The sequence below is a fragment of the Oncorhynchus gorbuscha genome, linkage group LG08, assembly GCF_021184085.1.
Source record: "Oncorhynchus gorbuscha isolate QuinsamMale2020 ecotype Even-year linkage group LG08, OgorEven_v1.0, whole genome shotgun sequence".
Lineage (NCBI taxonomy): Eukaryota > Metazoa > Chordata > Actinopteri > Salmoniformes > Salmonidae > Oncorhynchus > Oncorhynchus gorbuscha.
The window spans coordinates 57,509,500-57,529,357 of record NC_060180.1 but is presented as its reverse complement, the minus strand read 5'-3'; the positions used below and the strand labels follow the sequence as shown (position 1 = coordinate 57,529,357).

At 43.4% G+C, this 19,858-nt stretch overlaps 1 protein-coding gene across 1 annotated transcript in view; it reads right to left on the bottom strand.

The window, feature by feature from the left end:
• Nucleotides 1-19,858, bottom strand: part of LOC124041883 (laminin subunit gamma-1-like) — a 70,502-nt gene that overhangs the window by 4,390 nt on the left and 46,254 nt on the right. Inside the window, exons 3-27 of the mRNA XM_046359992.1 lie at nt 19,209-19,339; nt 17,217-17,386; nt 16,386-16,574; nt 14,478-14,595; nt 13,727-13,825; nt 10,916-11,052; nt 10,607-10,726; nt 10,202-10,391; nt 9,892-10,004; nt 8,969-9,190; nt 8,269-8,457; nt 7,478-7,723; nt 7,070-7,223; nt 6,696-6,838; nt 6,243-6,421; nt 5,868-6,024; nt 3,912-4,117; nt 3,466-3,545; nt 3,076-3,213; nt 2,763-2,907; nt 2,269-2,418; nt 1,527-1,641; nt 1,128-1,327; nt 625-783; nt 57-156 (exon numbers count right to left, since the gene is read on the bottom strand). Coding sequence (XP_046215948.1) covers nt 57-156; nt 625-783; nt 1,128-1,327; nt 1,527-1,641; nt 2,269-2,418; nt 2,763-2,907; nt 3,076-3,213; nt 3,466-3,545; nt 3,912-4,117; nt 5,868-6,024; nt 6,243-6,421; nt 6,696-6,838; nt 7,070-7,223; nt 7,478-7,723; nt 8,269-8,457; nt 8,969-9,190; nt 9,892-10,004; nt 10,202-10,391; nt 10,607-10,726; nt 10,916-11,052; nt 13,727-13,825; nt 14,478-14,595; nt 16,386-16,574; nt 17,217-17,386; nt 19,209-19,339 — 3,850 coding nt within the window. The remainder of the gene's footprint in view (nt 1-56; nt 157-624; nt 784-1,127; nt 1,328-1,526; nt 1,642-2,268; nt 2,419-2,762; nt 2,908-3,075; nt 3,214-3,465; nt 3,546-3,911; nt 4,118-5,867; nt 6,025-6,242; nt 6,422-6,695; nt 6,839-7,069; nt 7,224-7,477; nt 7,724-8,268; nt 8,458-8,968; nt 9,191-9,891; nt 10,005-10,201; nt 10,392-10,606; nt 10,727-10,915; nt 11,053-13,726; nt 13,826-14,477; nt 14,596-16,385; nt 16,575-17,216; nt 17,387-19,208; nt 19,340-19,858) is intronic.

The following is a 19,858-nucleotide window of genomic DNA, read 5'->3' as shown; positions in this document are numbered from 1 at the left end:
GTATTCTTACCTCCACAAAAATAACCAGTTTGCTTAATCAAATACCATTCACTCACCCAGTGACTTGAGCAGGTCGTTGATGGTGTTGAGAACGGTCCTGACAGCACTCTTGGCTTTGCGGGCGTTGTCCTCCGCTTCCTTCGCATTGTCCGATGCCTGAAATGCCAAAACAACATAGTAGATATGTCAGAGTCAGAATTTCAGACCACAACGAACAAAAACAGTTGTAAAACACTTGTGAGACTTCCTTAACCCTCAGCAGTGTTCATCCACTTCCTTTTCTTAATGTTTAGCCTCATTGTTTATTTTTTCTCTAAACAACTTTGACAAGAACTACAAACATTGAGCAACTCAAGCTCTCAAGCTTCTATTCAAACATTCTCAGAGCTCTCTGGTTTCCAACCCAAAGAGATCTAGGAATTCCGCAGTATTGGGTTCCTAAGGTTATGAGAATCTAATGACATCATTGGATTTAAACAACAGAGAACATTACATCCCAAATGGCACCCTATTTCCCTATTTGATACACTACCTTTGATGAGATCCCTATTGGCTGTGGTCAAATCTAGTGCACTACACAGGGAATAGGGGGCCATTTGGGATGCAGACCAGACAGACACGCACCATGCTAGCCATCATCATGTCCTGGTCGGCCTCAGCTTTCTTCTTGGCCAGCTCTGCCTCGGCTGCACTCAGCTGGTCCATCATGCCGTTCACCTCCCCATCCAGCATCATAGTGTCCTCAAAGGCCTTCTCTGCATCCGCCTTGGTCTTAGCAGAACCCTGTGGGGTGAACAGACAGAGGGGGATTAATGCATGTTGACAATTTGAAAGCAGGTATACAATTTCTTATAGGTTGAATAGTTTATTATTTGATACATCAGATGAGGGGGGGACATAGGGGGCTTAGTGCATGTTGTCAGTTTGAAAGTGGGTGTATTATTCTGTGAAACATCACATTTGATGACCACAAAAATAATAGATATTCAAAACATTTAATCTACTGAGAAACACCGTTTATATCAAGAGGCCACCACTGATTTTGGCCACGTCATTTCAAGACAGTAGCATAAATGATCATGAATTACCTAGCTATAATATAACAATATACCAGTAATAATATGTACCTTCTGCACAGCGCTGGCTATCTTTTCTGCCTCCTCTGCCTTGCTCTTGGCCTCCTTGGCATCTGCAGCTGCGTTGCCTAGCGCCCCCTCAGCCTGCTTGGTCTTCTCATTGGCCGCGATGATGGTAGCGTTGATCTCTGGGATTCTCTTCATGGCGTCCTCAGCTGCCGTCTTGTTGTCATTCACCCGCTTGTCAAAGTCTGTGTTGGACGCACCAAAGACAATGAGAAGAAAGGTTGAGTAAACACACTATATCTCAATACCATAACCATATTTTATACAACAATGGTATTCTCTCTTTAACATCCATCTGAGGCTAAATGCATTGTGGTCTCGATATGGTTTTCACTCAGAAAGGGGCATTTCCCTGGCCTCTCCACCAGCCCTGCTACTAAGTACCTCTCAGATTTCCCAGAATGTCTTGGGCCTCCTGGTAGGTGGTCCTCCCCTTCTTGGCGGCCTCCTCAGCCAGCGCCTTGGCAGCATCGACACGAGCCAGCAACTGATCGGCAGTCTGCAGGGACAGATAGAGACAGTCATTAGTTCCATTGTATAACAAGTGGCACCCTATTCCCCATAGGGCTCTGGGAAATGTAGTGCAGTTTATAGGAAATATGGTGCCACTTGGGACACAACCCATGGACAACAAAAACAGACAAAACAGCTCAATTAATAAGAATAATTCTGACTTCACGGCTTGCTCATTATCACTATACACTATACAGTGGCTGAACGAGTGAGGGCCAATCAATGCCGTGGTAATTCGTCACATATGCAAATGTGGTCATTTTCAATTGCATGCCTTGTTTAATGAGGCATGTTAAAGCTAAATCTTAAAATGGACACAACACTAGCAATTTGAAAGGGGGTGAAACCATCACAAGCTCTACATGAGACATAGATCTATTTAGAGCAAAGCTTATAGACACCAGAAAGACAAAATAAAAGTAGAGTTGTGAAATTCTGGTGACTTTCCCAAAATTCCCAGGTTTTACAGAACTCCTGGTTGGAAGATTCCTGGAATCAGGAGGGAATTAGCAGGAAATCTGGGAGTTCTCCAAACGGGATTTCTGGAAAACCTGGATATTTTGGGAAAGTTATCGTAAATTTTGCAACCCCAAGTAAAGTTCTCTTGTCCTACCTGCTGCTCCGTCTTGCCCTTCTCCAGCAGCTTGCGGACCTCAGTCTCCTTCCCTCGCAGATCGTCCCTCAAGTCGTTGTACTCTTTCTCGGTCTTGTCAATCAGCTTGTCCAGGTCAGACGCTTCCTTCTTGATCTTGCTCGCTTCGTCCTATAATCGGATGTCAAGATAAGTTATCCTTCCAGACTTTAAAACTACTTCAGTAATGTCCGACGGCCCTTTACATGTATGTCTTGTGATACACAAACCCTTTCAATGACTCTGAAGAGTAACCGGTCACTCACTCAGACTGGGAACATATTTCAAAGGTTTGTTAAATACATCAAATAATTGAAATGATTCCTGATGAGTGGCCGCATCCCAAATGGCTCCTTATTCCATTTCTAGTGCACTACTTTTGACCAGTAGTGCACTATATAGAGAATAGGGTGCCATTTGGGATGGAAACACTGTCTCCACCTAAAAGAGGGTTACGGTCACTTCATGTAACTGACCTCCAGTGATTTGGTGTTGAAAGGTGGCAGGCTTGTCAGGTTAGCGTAGATCTTCAGGGCTTTGTCGCCTGCCTCCTCTGCCTCAGCATGCACCTTGTTGGCCTGTTTCTCCAGGTTCTTGGCCAGGTCCTTTGCCTCGTTGTACCTGAGTGGATGAACATGATCGTTCAATTATAAAACTGTTGAGGGGATTTGAACCTGTACGAGCTTATAAGACATTCTCCGGACAGGATCAACGTTAGTATGATTTAATTGTAGTTTTTAGGAGAGAGAGAGGAATCACAGAAAAGTGCTGTTGCAGACAGTGACATACTTCCTGTTGAGCTCATCAATGTCTTGGTTGGTCTTGCCCTCGCCATCTAGAGTCTTTGTCAGCAGGTTGAGAGCCTTGGTGGACGTGTCATTGGCATCTTTTGCGATCTTCTCAATTTGATCCGCGTCCATTTTATGTCTGCAGAGGAAACAGAGGGATTGGATTTGTTTTTCATAGACGAAGCAGAAAGTTGTCTTGTGGTTCCTTGCAGCGCAAGAATATAATCAAATAATAAGATCAAAAGTAGTGATAGGGTGTTTATTATTTGGCATGTGCACTTTCCCCCCTCCCACTCAGAAGAATTGCATATCCAGGAAACCAGAGTGGTTTGTATGGAGCAATACATTTCAGAGAACATAATTATTTCATCATTGTAGCTACAGTCCTTACTTGTCGGCCAGATTGCGAGCCTCCTCTGCCAGAAGGGTCATGTTGTTAGGATCTCCACTGATGGAGGGTGCTTTGATGTCCTGGAGGAGAAAAATAATAAAGAGGGTAATCAATGAACTTCCTGTTGTTTCTCTCATGCAGGACAAAGGCATTCATCAGTGTGTATGGTTGGGAACAAACATGAACTAAGGGTTTATGCAACAAGAACAGTAACAATAAAAAATATACTACATCCAAATTAGATAATGCTGTGATATCATGCGATAGGTCCTCCAAGGGTCTTAGGTTGCGTCCCAAATGGCATCCTTTCCCCAAAATAATTCACTCCTTTTGACCAGGGCCATATGAGCAAAAGTGGTGTACTATACTGGGAATAGGGTAACATTCGGGACGCATCCTTAGTTACCAACGTCACATTTTTAAAAATGAATTATGGGATGACCCACCAGTTTGCTGATGGCATCCTTGGCCTTATCCAGTTCCTCGCGGGCGAGGCCGATCAGGTTCTCGGCTTCTCGGACCCGGTTGCGGGCCTTGTCGGCTTGGGTTCCAGTGTTGTCCACGGTGTTCCTGATGTTCTGCAAACGATTCCACTGAGTGGTCAGTGTGCTGTTCAGTTTCCCCAGGCGCACCAGCAGGCCTTTGTCCACATCTGAAAAAACAAAAGCAGCATTCACAACTCCCATTCTGAGTGGAAATACTCCAATGTAAACTCAGCCAAAAAATAAACGTCCTCTCACTGTCAACTGCATTTACTTTCAGCAAACTTAACATGTGTAAACATTTGTACGAACATAAGATTCAACAACTGAGACATGAACTGAACAAGTTCCACAGACACGTGGCTAACAGAAATGGAATAATGTGTCCCTGAACAAAGTAACAGTCAGTATCTGGTGTGGCCACCAGCTGCATTAAGTACTGCAGTGCATCTCCTCCTCATGGACTGCAACAGATTTGCCAGTTCTTGTGTGAGATGTTACCCCAAACTTCCACCAAGGTACCTGCAAGTTCCCAGACATTTCTGGGGGGGAATGGCCCTAGCCCTCACCCTCCGATCCCAGACGTGCTCAATGGGATTGAGATCCTGGCTCTTCGCTGGCCATGGCAGAACACTGACATCCTGTCTTGCAGGAAATCACAGACAGAATGAGCAGTATAGCTGGTGACATTATCATGCTGGAGGGTCATGTCAGGATGAGCCTACAGGAAGGGTACCACATGAGGGAGAAGGATGTCTTCCTTGTAACGCAGAGCGTTGAGGATGCCTGCAATGACAACAAGCGCAGTCCGATGATGCTGTGACACACAGCCCCCTCCAAATCGATCCCGCTCCAGAGTACAGGCCTCGCTGTAACACTCATTACTTCGACGATAAACGCAAATCCGAACATCACCCCTGGGAGACAAAACAACTAGTCAGTGAAGAACACTTTTTGGTCCAGCGATGGTGGGTTTGTGTCCATAGGCGACGTTGTTGCCGGTGATGTAAGGCAGGTCCTCACCAGACAACAGGCCTACAAGCCCTCAGTCCAGCTTCTCTCAGCCTATTGTGGACGGTCTGAGCACTGATGCAGGGATTGTGTGTTCCTCGTGTAACTCAGGCAGTTGTTGTTGCCATCTGTACCTGTCCCGCAGGTGTGATGTTCGGACGTACCAATTCTGTGCAGGTGTTGTTACACGTGGTCTGCCACTGCGAGGACGATGAGCTGTCCATCCTGTCTCCCTGCAGTGCTGTCTTAGGCGTCTCACAGTATGGACATATGGCAATTTATTGCCGTGGCCATATCTGCAGTCCTCATGCCTCCTTGCAGCATGCCTAAGGCACATTCACTCAGATGAGCAGGGACCCTGGCATATTTATTTTGGTGTTTTTCCAGAGTCAGTAGAAAGGCATCTTTTGTGTCCTAGGTTTTCATAATTGTGATTTTAATTACCGTCTGTAAGCTGTTAGTGTCTTAATGACCGTTACACAGGTGCATGTTCATTAATTGTTTATGGTTCATTGAACAAACATAGAAAACAGTGTTTAAACCCTTTTTACGAATTATCTTTGACAGGTCCTGAAAAGGGGACATTTCATTTTATATATGTACATGTGTGGCCCCGGACACCGGGGTTTAATCTCCGCCTAAATCTTTCAATAAAAACAAAAAACAAACTCAAATTCATGATTCATTTGATCTAATTCTAGTTGACAATAACAGCATTGTTTCAACCTAGTGACACTCAAATTCCCCTCTCGGGACAATAACGTTTGTTTGATTGACCCATTATGTCCTAAAAAAATCATATGATCAATTTAATCTAATGGCTATTGAATAGAACAGCATCTCTTCAAGCAAGCGAGACATTACATGTCAACATCATAAAATCCCTGAAAGGGTCAAGGCCTGCTGCACCTTTGCTGGTCTGAGCTTCATCCAGTAGGTCCATGATGGATTTCTCTGCCTCCTTCAGTCGGTCCTCAAACGCCTTGTCACTCACAGTCTCTGACATGGAGCCCAGGTTGTCAATCAAAGTCTGCAGGTCATGCAGCTTCTGTCTCTGCTGGTTCACCTACATAAGGGTAAATCCACAAGGCTTAGAGTGGGTTCCTATGCAGCTGTACAGACATGTTAAGCACACTCAACTTTATTAAATATATATTTTATAAGGATATTTGAAATTTATTGGACAGAGACAGTGGAGAGACCGGAAAGGACGGAGAAGAGATGGTGTGATAGAACTCAACTTTGACAAAATTATCCACTGACGAAAAGACCAAGATTATTTACCTTGTCTCTGACGAGGGAGTAACAGGACGGACACTGCTGGCAGCCGGGAGTAGAGCGGTTGTAGAAGTAGTTCTCCTCACACATGTCACACCTGGCTCCCACAAAGCCTGGAAGGCACACACAGCGGCCATCTTCTTTACACTGGGCTGTCGAGGAGCCCTCAGGGTCACAGTCGCACGCTAGAGCAGAAGAACAATAAAGAGAGATGAGAAACTGGCCAAAATTAAAGAGGCTCTTGAAACATGAGTGTGATTTCAGAGCGGAGGTTGAAAATGCATAACAATAAATACAGTTCGACAGTCTTCAGGATATGATGATATTCTCTTCCCATTATACCATGTCACAACCTACTCAAGTAATATAGTCACACACAACTGCATGGCTCATTAAGGCGCATTCTCAGAGTTATCATGTTAAGAGATTAGAGTGAGATTTAAGAAAGAGAAAGCGTACGTTTGCAGCCTGACAATCCGAAGCCGAAGAAGTTGACCTCACAGCGTTCACAGCGCTGACCGGTGACGCCGGGCTGGCATTCACACTGACCGGAACCGATGTCACACTGACCGTTGGTGGACCCAATAGAATTGCAGTTGCATCTGTCATGATATCAAAGGTCAAGACACATTACAACTTAGAAACATACCAGCGATCCAAATCCGACAGATATCATATTACAGCCCTCTATTTCCAATAAGAAAATATCAACAGTTGAGGTACAGTGATCAAAATCAGACAGGGAAAAGCATCATAGACCTCTATTCCTACTAAGAAACACTTCCACTAAATATCCATATTGAGGTGTTGGCAAAGTGAGTACTGTTACTGACTGTTCACAGCCTGTTCCGCTCCGCAGGTTGAAGAAGCCAGGCTGACAGGCGCTGCAGTCCCTGTTGGTGACGTGGGGGAAACACTGGCACTGGCCTGTGACCTGTAGACAGCTGGTTTGTCTGTCCACTGTGCCATATGGAGAGCAGGAGCAGGCTGGGGACAGGGGAGACAAGAGAAATCCATGGCTAACACAGCAAGCATCAACACCTCTGTATAGTACATCTTATCTGAACTGTGTACAGGGTACAATGGAACAGAACACTGTATTTGGGGACAGGAGGGGGAAGAGACCCCCATTACTACCAATAAACACATCAGCCAACATCAGTCATATCTGTACAGTATGTGGAACTCGAGTATACACACACACTGACCCAAAAGTCATGCTGGTCATTTTCTCATCTTACCTTTGCACTTGTCGTTGGGGTTGGTGGCCAGCGGGTTTCCATAGAAGCCCTCTTTGCAACGGTCACAGAAGAAGCCGTCTGTGTTGTAGATACACTTGAGGCACTCCCCGGTCTCTCGGTCACAGTTGCCTACAGCGTTGGGGTCGATGTTGTCGCTACACTTACAGGCCCGACAGACCCTCACCTGCCCGTTCCCCCCCAGTGGGTCTCCGAAGAAACCGTCATCACACAGCTCGCAGCGCTTGCCTGCAGAAAGACGCAATTCATAGTTTGGATTATGTGAATATGAACATACCAACAACTTCTAAACTAAATTAAGAAATAAGTATATACAATACACAATTTGGAAATATTATTTATGTTTTTAACTGTGTATTTGAATAATTTGTGAATTAATAGTAAATAATTAAAGTTGATTTATTTATTTATTTTACCTTTATTTAACTAGGCAAGTCAGTTAAGAACAAATTATTATTTTCAGTGACAGCCTAGGAACAGTGGTTTAACTGCCTGTTCAGGGGCAGAACGACAGAGTCGTACCTTGTCAGCTCGGGGATTTGAACTTGCAACATTTCGGTTACTAGTCCAACACTAACCACTAGGCTACCCTGCCGCCCCAAAATATTTTTAAAGACTTTCAAAACAAGAGTACTTCAACCAGTTCAAATTACTAATTACTTGTGGTTCTATGTATCGACAGTCGGTCGGTTGTCTAAAGTCTATTGTCTGTCTCAATACCAGATTATTTATATATTTAATAAAAAAGTGTACAGCAAATCATTTATTATTACCTGTGGTTCCAGTAGGACAGTTGGTGCAGACAACCTCCTTGGTCTTGGGCACAACAGCACAAGTGGATCCTCCAGGGCAGGGGCAGGGCTTGCAGTCGCTGGAACTCCCCACAGTGGAGTCTCCATAGTAACCATCTTTACATCTCTCACAACTGAGCCCAGCTGTGTTGTGTAGGCAGTCACACATCCCTTCAAACAGACATGTCAAAAACACACGTCATGCCTCTGGCCGCCACCAGAGGGGAGTCTAAGATGAGTTTAACGGGCGCCACTATTTTTCCATCCAGACACCTCTTTAGAGTAGATGAGGAGAGAGTAGCCTGCCTATCAGTCATGTTTGAAACCATTGGGCACACAGATAAATCTCTTTATAGCAGTGGGTTATTACTGGATGACAGTGTGATCTGTTACTCTCTGTTCTGTTCCACTGTACTATAAAGGGGACATTTAATGTTGAACCCCTCGCAGTTCCAAACACAGACACAATTCGCCAAGCAGATACAAATACAGTCACAGGTGCCCAAGTCTACAGCATGACTCCTGTCTGGGACATTTACCCAACCAGCCATGTGGTGATTGATGACTTGTCTCGATCCTCTAGTCCTCTGGGCTTTATCATTTCCTTATGGGCCTGGCTCTAAAGTAGTGCACTACATAGGGACCATTTGGGACTCACCCCTGTCATTGCCATCTCACTGACCTGTGTCGGGGTTGCACGTGTCACTGTGTCCATTACAGTTGCAGGAGTCACAGGAACTGAAGGGCCCCAGGTCTGGTCTGCTCCTCCTGTATCCCAGGGCGCACCTCTCACAGTGTTGTCCCACATAGCCTTGAGGGCAGGTACACTTCTCTACCCAGCGAGCCGGGCTCCCGGGACCTCTCCTCGCCGTGATCAGCTTCACATCGTCAAGGTAACCAGCACCTGGGGAGCGATGAGCGCTGATTAGATCATATCCGTATCTTGTCTTAAGAAAGACCACTAGTCCGAAACGGTGACCAAAGTGCCTACCGTCGTGAACATGGAATCAAAGATACAGACCACCAACATTCTTGTATCCCAGATTTTAATTTTTAATTAATTGATTAGGCCTCACTGGTCATGTCTAAAGTAATGGGGTAACTGAATATTAATATATGGCTTTGTTCTTAGATGTATGTGGATATTTGTTCTGAGAGGATCTGATGACTTCAATATCAGGGTAAATCACCACCACGTTGTGTCATTAGGGGAAATGAGAAGTATTCAGCCATAACCTGCGCACTAATATATTGACTAGACTGGAGTTCCAACATCCTCTCCATGATGTCCTCAGAACTGATAAAAGGATATGAAATTCAAGTTTATCAGTTCGCTAGACCGAACTCGCCGCTTTTCATGGTCCAATCCGACAGATACTACTGTAGTCCTACGTCCATATTCATAAAGCGTCTCTAAGTAGCAGTGCTGACCTAGGATCCATTTTTGTGTTTTAGATCATAATACATAAGATTATATGGACAGGGGAAACATGATCATAGATCAGTAGTCCTGCTCTAAGATCCTTTATGAATACAGGCCCTGAACCAGGATATATGCATGGTTTCCATAGTGAAATGGGGTGAGGTGGAAGAGTGAGTGCACACTTTTCTCGCTGTAGGTGCCACGGATCTTAATGGACGTCAGATTGTGCAGAAGCTTCTGGAACTCTGAGTGAGTGAGGGTGGGCCTCCAGGGGTAGTCTGTGCTGTCGTGGAGCCTGACAGAAAAAAAAGCAGTTAGTGAGGCATTCACAACATCAGATAACGTATGTCAATTTTATGCGTTTGCTTTCTATGTGACAATTTCTAAATGATGTTATTACAACAGAATATGCAGTAAAAAGCCAACTTCAAATGATGAACTTTTGTTATGCTATACACATCTCTGGGTTACGTCTGTATGATTTCTACACACCTGAACACAAACGTCTGCATGTTCTCTCCAGGATAGGCATTTCCCTGAGCAATGAGAGGCACAGCCACTCTGAGACCAGCCCCCTCCAGAACCACATCCTCGGCTGAGAGACGTGTGTCTCTCCTGTCCACCCGGAAGTTCAGGGTGAGGTTCTGGCCGTAGCTCAGCAGCTGATTGCCCAGGAATCGCTCTACAGTAATGACATAACAAAAAATACTTGTTAGGATCACTTCAACAATGTCGCCACAATTTAGATAAGACACCATCTCCCATAGGTCTTTGGGGCAGTCACATGGTTTCCCCGTAGGCTCACTTAAATGAAGTCTAAAAAACAAACAAAAAAAACAACATTTAAATGCATTTTTCACAATAAAAGTTTTTCAGTTAGTGTCAGTCACAGAGTACCTGGAGCCACAAAGTACATTGGGAAGTAGTCATCGGAGATGAGGGAGATCTCCCCACCAGTGGACCACTGGACTGAAACACTGGAGCCGTCACGCTGCTGGCCTGTCCACTGCTCATCATCTAGGAACAAGTTTCAAATGTGTTACATTCAATTATATCAAATAACTTTACATCACAAATATCTGTTCCAAAACTTAAGTGATATTTGCATACTTCTGGAACATTTCTAGAAACTTCATCCAGCTTAATAAATTATAGGCCTTGCCCGAGCCAGAACGGCCCATAATGAAAAGGTATGTATGGGCTCACCTCGGTCGAAGGTGGAGGAGACTGTGTCAATGCTGTAGCCTTCAGCGCTCTCACAGACAGAGGAATGCTGGAAGCAGAAGCACGGCGTGCAACCCTGAGGGTTCTGCGGGTCCATGTTGAAGTAGCCCAGCTTACACCTAAAATAAACCACAGCCTTTTAATTGCAACCTCCATAAAAAAAATGATATGCGCAATGGGTAAGTCTAAATGTGCAAATAGATAGTCAACATAGTCAATCGATTTCATAAAAGTTGCCAGTACAAAACGGAGGTAAAATTAGGCTTTAGGATTGGATACAGTGCCTTCAGAAAGTATTCACACCCCTTGACCTTTTCTACATTTCGTTGTGTTAATACATTTTAAATTCAGGCAGTAAGTTGAGATTCTGTGTCACTGGCCTACACACAATACACCATAATGTCAAAGTGGATTTTTTTATTTTTACAAATGAAAAGCTGAAATGTCTTGTGTCAATAAGTATTCATCCCTTTAAGTTCAGGAGTAAAAATGTGCTTAACAAGTCACATAATAAGTTGGATGGACTCACTGTGTGCAATAATTGTTAACATGATTTCTGAATGACTACCTCATCTCTGTACCCCACATACAGATAATTGTAAAGTCCCTCAACCGAGCAGTGCATTTCAACACAGATTCAACCCCAAAGACCAGGGAGGTTTTGCAATACCTCACAAAGAGCACCTATTGGTAGATGGCTAAAAATGTAAAAAGCAGACATTGAATATCTCTTTGAGCATGGTGCAGTTATTAATTACACTTTGGATGGTGTATTAATACACCCAGTTACTACAAAGATAGACGTCCTTCCTAACTCAGTCACTGGAGAGAAAGGAAACAACTCAGGGATTTCACCATGAGGCCAACGGTAACTCTAAAACAGTTAAGAGTTTAATGGCTGTGATAGGGAGAAAAAAAATGAGGATGGCGCAACAATATTGTAGTTACAAGACAATACTAACCTAATTGACAGAGTGAAAAGGAAGCATGTACATAACAAAATATTCCAAAACCTTAATCCTGTTTGCAACAAGGCACCAAAGTAATGCTGCAAAGAAATGTGGCAAAGCAATGAACTTTTTGTCCTGAAACAAAGTTGTTTGGGGAAAATCCAATACAACACATTACTGAGTAAAACTCTCCATATTTTCAAGCATAGTGGTGGCTGCATCATGTCATGGTTATGCTTGTTATCGTTAAGGACTAGAGTTTTCAGGATAAAAAATAAACTGAATGGAGCTAAGAGCAGGCAGAATCCCAAAGGAAAATCTGGTTCAGTCTGCTTTCCACCAGACACTGGGAGATGAATTCACCTTTCAGCAGGACAATAACCTAAAACACAAGGACAAATCCACACTGGAGTTGCTTACCAAAACACAATGTTCCCGAGTGGCCGAGTTACAGTTTTGACTTAAATGTACTTGAAAATCTATGGCACGACTTGAAAATGTCTGTCTAGCAACAATCAACACCCAACTTGACAGAGCTTGAAGAATAAAAAAATAAATACATTTGCAAATATTGTACAATCCAGGTGTGAAATGCTCAGAGACTTACCCAGAAAGACTCACAGGTGTAATCGCTACCAAAGGTGATTATAACATGTATTGACTCAGGGGTGTGAATACTTATGTAGCCAAGGGGTATGAATACTTTGAAGGCACTTTATGTGAAACTATTGACATTCAGTTTGAGACGTAGCTTATATTCTATAATGAGTCCTACACTGCCTTTCGAGCCCTCATATGATATGGGTATACATTTCAACAGAGATTAAAATACGTTGACAGTTTAATCGAATGACAGCCAGGGAGAATGACAATTTATTAGACTGTGAAACTGCTGTCGTCTAAAAGGCAGACAGACAAACACCGGTCTGTAATTTCAGTCTCTTGTTGTGAGTGACCATGCAGCATCTGACAAACTGTAGTGTGCCAAATGGCATCCTATTCCTTATATGGTGCACTACTTTTGACCAGGCCACATTATAGGGAATAGGGTGCTATTTGGGACAAATATACACTGGGGTGGGGTCATTCATTCCATCTGTGGCCCAGCTGGGTGGCTGGGAGGAATGTGTCACCCACCAGCATCTATGGAGCTGGGGCTGTGGAGGGGAAAGGTGCTGTTTTTGGGAGTGGGAGATCTGGGGTAGAGGGGTGAGAGGGGGTTAGGTGGTGGCCATTGCACAAAGGCAGAGAGAAGAGTGTTCCAGGCAGCAAACAAGCCAGCGGTGATTGGCTGGGTGACTGGGCTTGGGAGAAGCCATAGAAGGCCTGGCTGCCAGTCTGTCTCAGTGAGGAGGGGTGAGCTATCTATGGGCTATTTTCTCCTTTGCTGCTAGGGGAACCATGTGGCTGGTCTAATTCCATTTTTGCACACATACAGAGCATTCTTTCACTTAGAGAGGGGTACTCTCCTGTGTTTCTGTGTGTCAGGGGCTGCTTTTAAACATTTGTAGTTCAACATAAGGATGTGATAACAGAAGAGTGAATGCTGCAAAGCAAAGTACCTTTAAAACAGTTTACCTCCCCAATGAACAATTCCCGTAAACTGTGTTGCACGAGCCAAATGGAGCCAACTCGTATCTCACTGCCTAAGTGGCAGTCTTTCGTAACCCTGTGTCACTCTAAACCCATAAATATTCCCAGACAAAAAGACATCCCTAACTGAAAACACACCTTGTTAGAGTATCTTTTTGGTATAAGGAAGTCATGTTTGTGTGTGTGCTGTCTGTGTGTGTCTGTGTAATGAATCCCTGTGGCGGAGGGAGCGAGTAGGTCTGAAGCTGACCTGTCACAGCTGAAGCCCTCCACGTTGTCCTTGCACTGGCAACGGCCTGTCTGGACATCACACTCCTGTGTGCTTCCGGAAGGGTTACAGGAGCAAGGTCTGGATAGCAGAGGGAGCAGAGGGACAATGGAGGGGAGAGGGGAAGAACAGCATTGGTCAGACAGCCACCATCTAAAGCAGACCTGCTGCGAGCATGTTTATTCCCTTAAATAAAGTAAAAGGACAATTGCTGGCCTGGCGCAGAACTCTAAACTGCATCCAAAATGGATTCCTATTCCCTCTATAGTGCACTACGTATGAACAGGGCCCTGGTCAAAAGTAGTGTGCTATATTGGGAGTAGGGTCCCGAGTGGCGCAGCGGTCGAAGGCACTGCATCTCAGTGCAAGAGGAGTCACTACAGTCCCGGGTTCGAATCCTGGTTGTTTCACATCCGGCTGTGATAGGGCGGCACACAATTGGCCCAGCGTCATCCAGGTTTGGTTGAGGTAGGCAGTCATTGTAAATAAGAATTTGTTCTTAACCAGTTGCCAAGTTCAATAAATGTTACATAACTTTTTTACATTTGGGATACAGCCTAAAATTGACGGGCTCCATCTCACTCCCAAATAAACACATGATGCGCAAACGATAAATACATTAGAAGGAACCATAATAAAACGTTAAGATTGTTTGATCTGGAGCAGTAAAAAGATAAATATGACATGCTGAGTGGCTGGTAACAGTGATTGGCTTGTTAGTGCTGGTTTTTACCTGCAGCCTGCTTCGGTCAACGTGTGAAAGCCAGGTTGGCAGCGGTCACACTTGTCCCCCATCACACCGGGTTTACAGCTGCAGCGTCCTGTGCTGTCACACTGAGTAGCCAGAGAGCCTGGCAGTAGAGGAAATAGAAGCACAGATCAACCTCAGTTCATCATTTCAGCACACTGCTACACACAGATCGACCGATTAGGATTTTTCAACACCGATGCCGATTATTGGAAGACGGGGGAAAAGCCGGTACCGATTAAATTGGCAGATTTTTATATATATTTGTAATAATGACAATTACAACAATACTGAATGAACAATGAACCCTTTTATTTTAACTTAACATAATACACTGCTAAAATAAAATAAAGGGAACACTAAAATAACACATCCTAGATCTGAATAATTTTGGCATGGAGGGCGGTTTGAGGATCTTATCTTGGTACCTAATGGCAGTCAGGCTACCTCTGGCGAGCAGATCTAGGATGTGTTATTTTAGTGTTCCCTTTATTTTTTTGAGCAGTGTATAATAAAACACAGTAATACGAGCCGTAGGTCATTATTATGGTCAAATCCTGAAACTATCATTTCGAAAACAAAATGTTTATTCATTCAATGAAATACAGAACCCTTACGTATTGTCGAACGAGTGGCAACCCTAAGTCTAAATATTGCTGTTACATTGCACAACCTTCAATGTTAAGTGATAGTTATGTAAAACTCTGTCAAATTAATTACGGTCTTTCTTAGGAAGAAAACACAGTTTGCAATGAGCCAGGCGGCCCAAACTGTTGCATATACCCTGACTCTGCTTGCACTGAACGCAAGAGAAGTGACACAATTTCCCTAGTTAATATTACCTGCTAACATGCATTTATTTCAACTAAATATGCAGATTTAAAATAATATACTTCTGTGTACTGATTTTAAGAAAGGCATTGATGTTTATGGTTAGGTACATTTGTGAAATGAATGTGCCTTTTTGCAAATGCGCTTTTGTTAAATCACCAGTTTGGCAAAGTTGAAGTAGGCTGTGATTCAATGATAAATTAACAGGCAACGCATTGATTATAAGCAACGCGGGGCGGGACAAGCTAGTTAACCTACTAATATCATAAACCATGTGTAGTTAGTGATTATGTGAAGACTGATTGTTTTTTTAAATAAGATAATCGGCCATGCCGATTAATTGGTTGACCTCTAACACACATGCAGACAATCATGTTTTAAGAGCACAGGTAATTCACACCACATGCGGACAGTCTTGTTCTAATAACCCGTATTGGCAGCTAAAGCAGTATCGATGTCACATGCGTTTTGCAGTGGTTTTTATTAGGATACACATTGCACAATAAGGGTAGTATATGAGGTTACAGAGCAGAGGATGTATGAAAACACTGTTATTTTTCATCCTATAGCTTCTTTTTAAATAGTGAGTCAACATGTTCTCCAGGTCTTTTATTTCCATTACTGATCAAAAACTCTCACCCTCTCTTTTGTCTCTCTGCAGCAGACATACAGTAAATGGAGCAATATGTTTGGAACATCAAAATACAATAAAATGTCAGTATCAAATCGCACATATTGTATCGACACCCAAGTATTGTGATAGTATCGTATTGTGAGGTCCCTTGCAATTCCCAGCCCTAATTAAGACTTTGTCGCCAAATCCCATAAAACAGCACCAAGGGCAGTCCCTTCAAAACAAAGCCTGGCTTCATACTGGACTTATCCTTTAACCCCAATAGAAACAGTACATCTGCATCCCAAATGGCACCCTATTCCCTATGTAGTGCACAACTTTTGACCAGGGCCTATAGCCCTCTGGTCAAAAGTAGTGCACTATGTAGGGAATAGAGTGCCATTTTGGATGCAAATAAGGATTTATTGGTATAGACTCCAGACACTTACCTACTGGGTTGCAGCTGCAGGGCAGGCAGCGGGTGCCAGATGTGTCTCTGTAGTAGTTGTCCAGGCAGTGCTCACAGTTGGGCCCGTCTGTGTAGTCGGCACAGTTGCGGCAGTGTCCTCCGTGGCCGGTGGCACGGTAGAGCTCAGGGTCGAAGTAGCACTCTGCACTCTTGCCATTACAGTTGCATGCTGGGACCACCAGAAAAAGTAGCCATTCGTTTTTGTATGCGTGAGATCAATATATGTGTATATTAGGGAGGAAGCAGTAGAATTTAAACTGCCGGATTTCAGAGTGGGAAAAGCACATTTTACATACCAGGCTTTCGTAAACAAGCCATCAGTTTACCCCATAATGTTTTAGGGACAATGTATGATGGGTTCAATGTATATGTGAGTAGAAACACATATGGAAATTCAATACCATACTGAATCTTCCCTGCATTAAAGGGTGGGGCATTTCATTTGGCACATTTCACATATCAGGCGTACTTTCCCCTAAATGGCAGATTATGTGGCCTGAAGCAGATTGAGGTGGGTGTGGAAGTGGGTGTGAGAAGTGTGGTGTGGACTGTTCTGAACCTGGTTAGTTATGCATTTGCAGTATGATATGAATGTCTGCCTGGCCTGGCCTGCATAGAAACAGGAAGGATCTCTTGCTATGGGATTTACGCAGATACTCATCTCTTGGGTTGTGTCCCAAAGAGTATCCTATTCCCCATGTAGTGCACTACTTTTGACCAGGGCCCCTGACTATGGTCCAGAGCTCTGGTCAAAAGTGGTGCACTATATAGGGAATAGGGTACGATTTGGGGTGGCAGGGGACTGACTTACGCAGACACTCGTTAGGGTTATTGGCTGTAGCTCTCCTCCAGGGACGGTCGTTGTAGAACGGCTTGCACACATTGCAGTCATCGCCCTCCGTGTTGTGCTTGCAGTTGCAAACCGGCTTGCCGAAACCGTTATTTTTCGCACACTCACTCGCATGGCCATTGCACTTGCACCTGGAACAGCAGAGAACAGTGGAGTCTGTCATCGTGAGAGTTACAATGCACAATTCAAACATCTGGGCCATATTCACAAAGCCTCTCTGAGGAGGATCAAGTCCCCGCTGTCTATGTCATCTTATTCATTATGATGTAAACAGCAAAACTGATCCTAGATCAGCACTTCTACTCTGAGAAGCTTTATGAATATGGTCTCTGACCAGTGGTCATTTGCACTGGTCTTAGAGGACCTGACTGTAAATATCAAATTCGACTCAGACTTAATTACTTGGTTAAACTGTCTAACACTCCAACCATATGTTATATAAAAAATAAAATAATCAACTGCATTTATTTTCATCGCAATCATATCAATCACCTTTGTATGCAAGCTTTTTAAGGGGGTGACCTGTTATCACATGATAGTAGCATGATTATATTAACAGTCATCTACAAATAGGTGTTCATCTACATTTGACCGATAGCAGAAACTTGGAGGTCAACGTGGACTCCATCTAACACACCACTATTTGTAGCCTAACATCTTGTTCGTTTGAAAGTCATAACTCAAAGTATGTGTTGTTGGGAATCACAAAAACACTTCAAGATAATTTGACTTAATGATCCATCAACAAATACATTCCTATTACACCTTTAGCCAAATCACTTTCAGCACTGGGAGAGTTTTATTTAGACTGATAACTCCATTGGGTTTGCCCAATGCAGAAGGGCTGAACATTCTCCACCTGAAACACCTCGAAAGAGCCCTTCCGAACAAGAGAAGACTTGCATGGCATCAACCTTTGGGTATTGTTTCGAGTTTTCCTTGGCAGCGAAGTGTGGAAATATTGACAACAGGAAGGAAGACACTATAGCATTAGAGGCCTATTAAACAGAATAGGCTGTTTATCAAAAAAAATAAGAAAAAAAAGCAAACCTCCCTCACTGTCTTTTCCATTTTGTAATACCTGTACTAGGAGTTAGATCCAGTTCCCACTCAGAATATATAGGCTAGCTGGTAGATGTGCTGACATGGCTGACCAGTGAGTAGACCAGGTAGAGTAGGCCTACTACACCAGAGCTTGGACTGGCCTGGTCTTTGGCCTCAACTCTGTCGTCATTTCGGGGCCCGCCCCATTCCGGCGTCCGTGGACTATAATCCAGCACAACCAGGCAGGAATGCCAACAACGTGGCTGTGTAATGGAAATCTGCTCTATATTTCAAAACAGATTAAGGTGAAAAAAACACTGCAGCGGCAAGGAGTAAGTTTAACACGTGTCAGAAACCCCTCTTCTCTTCTGGCTTTTTCAGTTCAAAACTAGGGAGGTATAGTTTTTTTGGATTCTTGGTTGAGCCACTGAGAATGAACCCACACAAAGTAAACATGGGGCCAGATATGAACTTGATCAAAAGTCATCAGACTATGCTACTTTAGATGATTGATTTAGCTAACATCACCCAGACAAAAACACCTATTGTGAGCACTTGAGGTTTGATAACGATCGTGGATTAGACATTTTTTGTGAGAATCTGCACTAAAGAAAACACGCTGTGTGGCTAACAGACAGGGCCTCATCCTTTAAAGGAATTTTATAGGAATACATTATTTGTTGCCATTTTTTATTTTTATGCTCTAATTTCTAATTCCAAATAAAATACAAATTTGTACGATGAATTATTCATTAAAAAATACATTTGTGTGTGTGAAATTGCTATACTCAATGGTATTGGTAAAATAAAATGGAAAAAATCTGTACACAAGGGAAAAGCCAGGCAGTGGAAGCTGCCAAAAGCTGTTGCAAGATAGAGATAGCATAATGCTGAGGCAAACACTCTCACCTTCCTCCCACTGCAAAGTCTGAGATAGCGTAGTAGTAGGATTTCAGGACCTTGGGATCATTGAAAACTTCATCTCCGAATGTGTTGAGCCTGTTCAGGGTCACTTTGATATCTGTGGCAGTCACCCATTCCTGAAGAAGAAAAATACAAAAAGGACACAGTGTTAAAATGCAGCCAGGTCAGACTCGACAAACATCTGCCAGGCCTTGCCTGCTAAATATGTATGGAGAGTTAGTAACTTACAACTTCTCTTGACAGAGGAGAAAAGGGAGAGAGGATTGGAGATTTTAATGTGAACTGTACGATAGGTTTGTTTGCCGTAAAATGAATTATTTTTCAGGTTTAAAGTTGACATTTTAAATGAGAGACTAAGCCCTATCCCTGGTCCTATTGCAGCCATTTAAAAGACAAATAAATACAGCCACACTAATCTAAACCAAACCTCAGACATTCTCATGGAATCAGACTGGTTCTGGAATGAGAAGATAGAAGCCTTTTGTTTGCTTGTTTAGAATTACAGCAGAGGAGGACAAATCTGGAGTAAACAACAGAAGAGTAACATTAAGATTCTGTTATTTTCCACACATGCAGGTTTAAATAGCCTGTTTTACATTCAACATTTTAATACAATGTTTTAATTATTTTTGAAC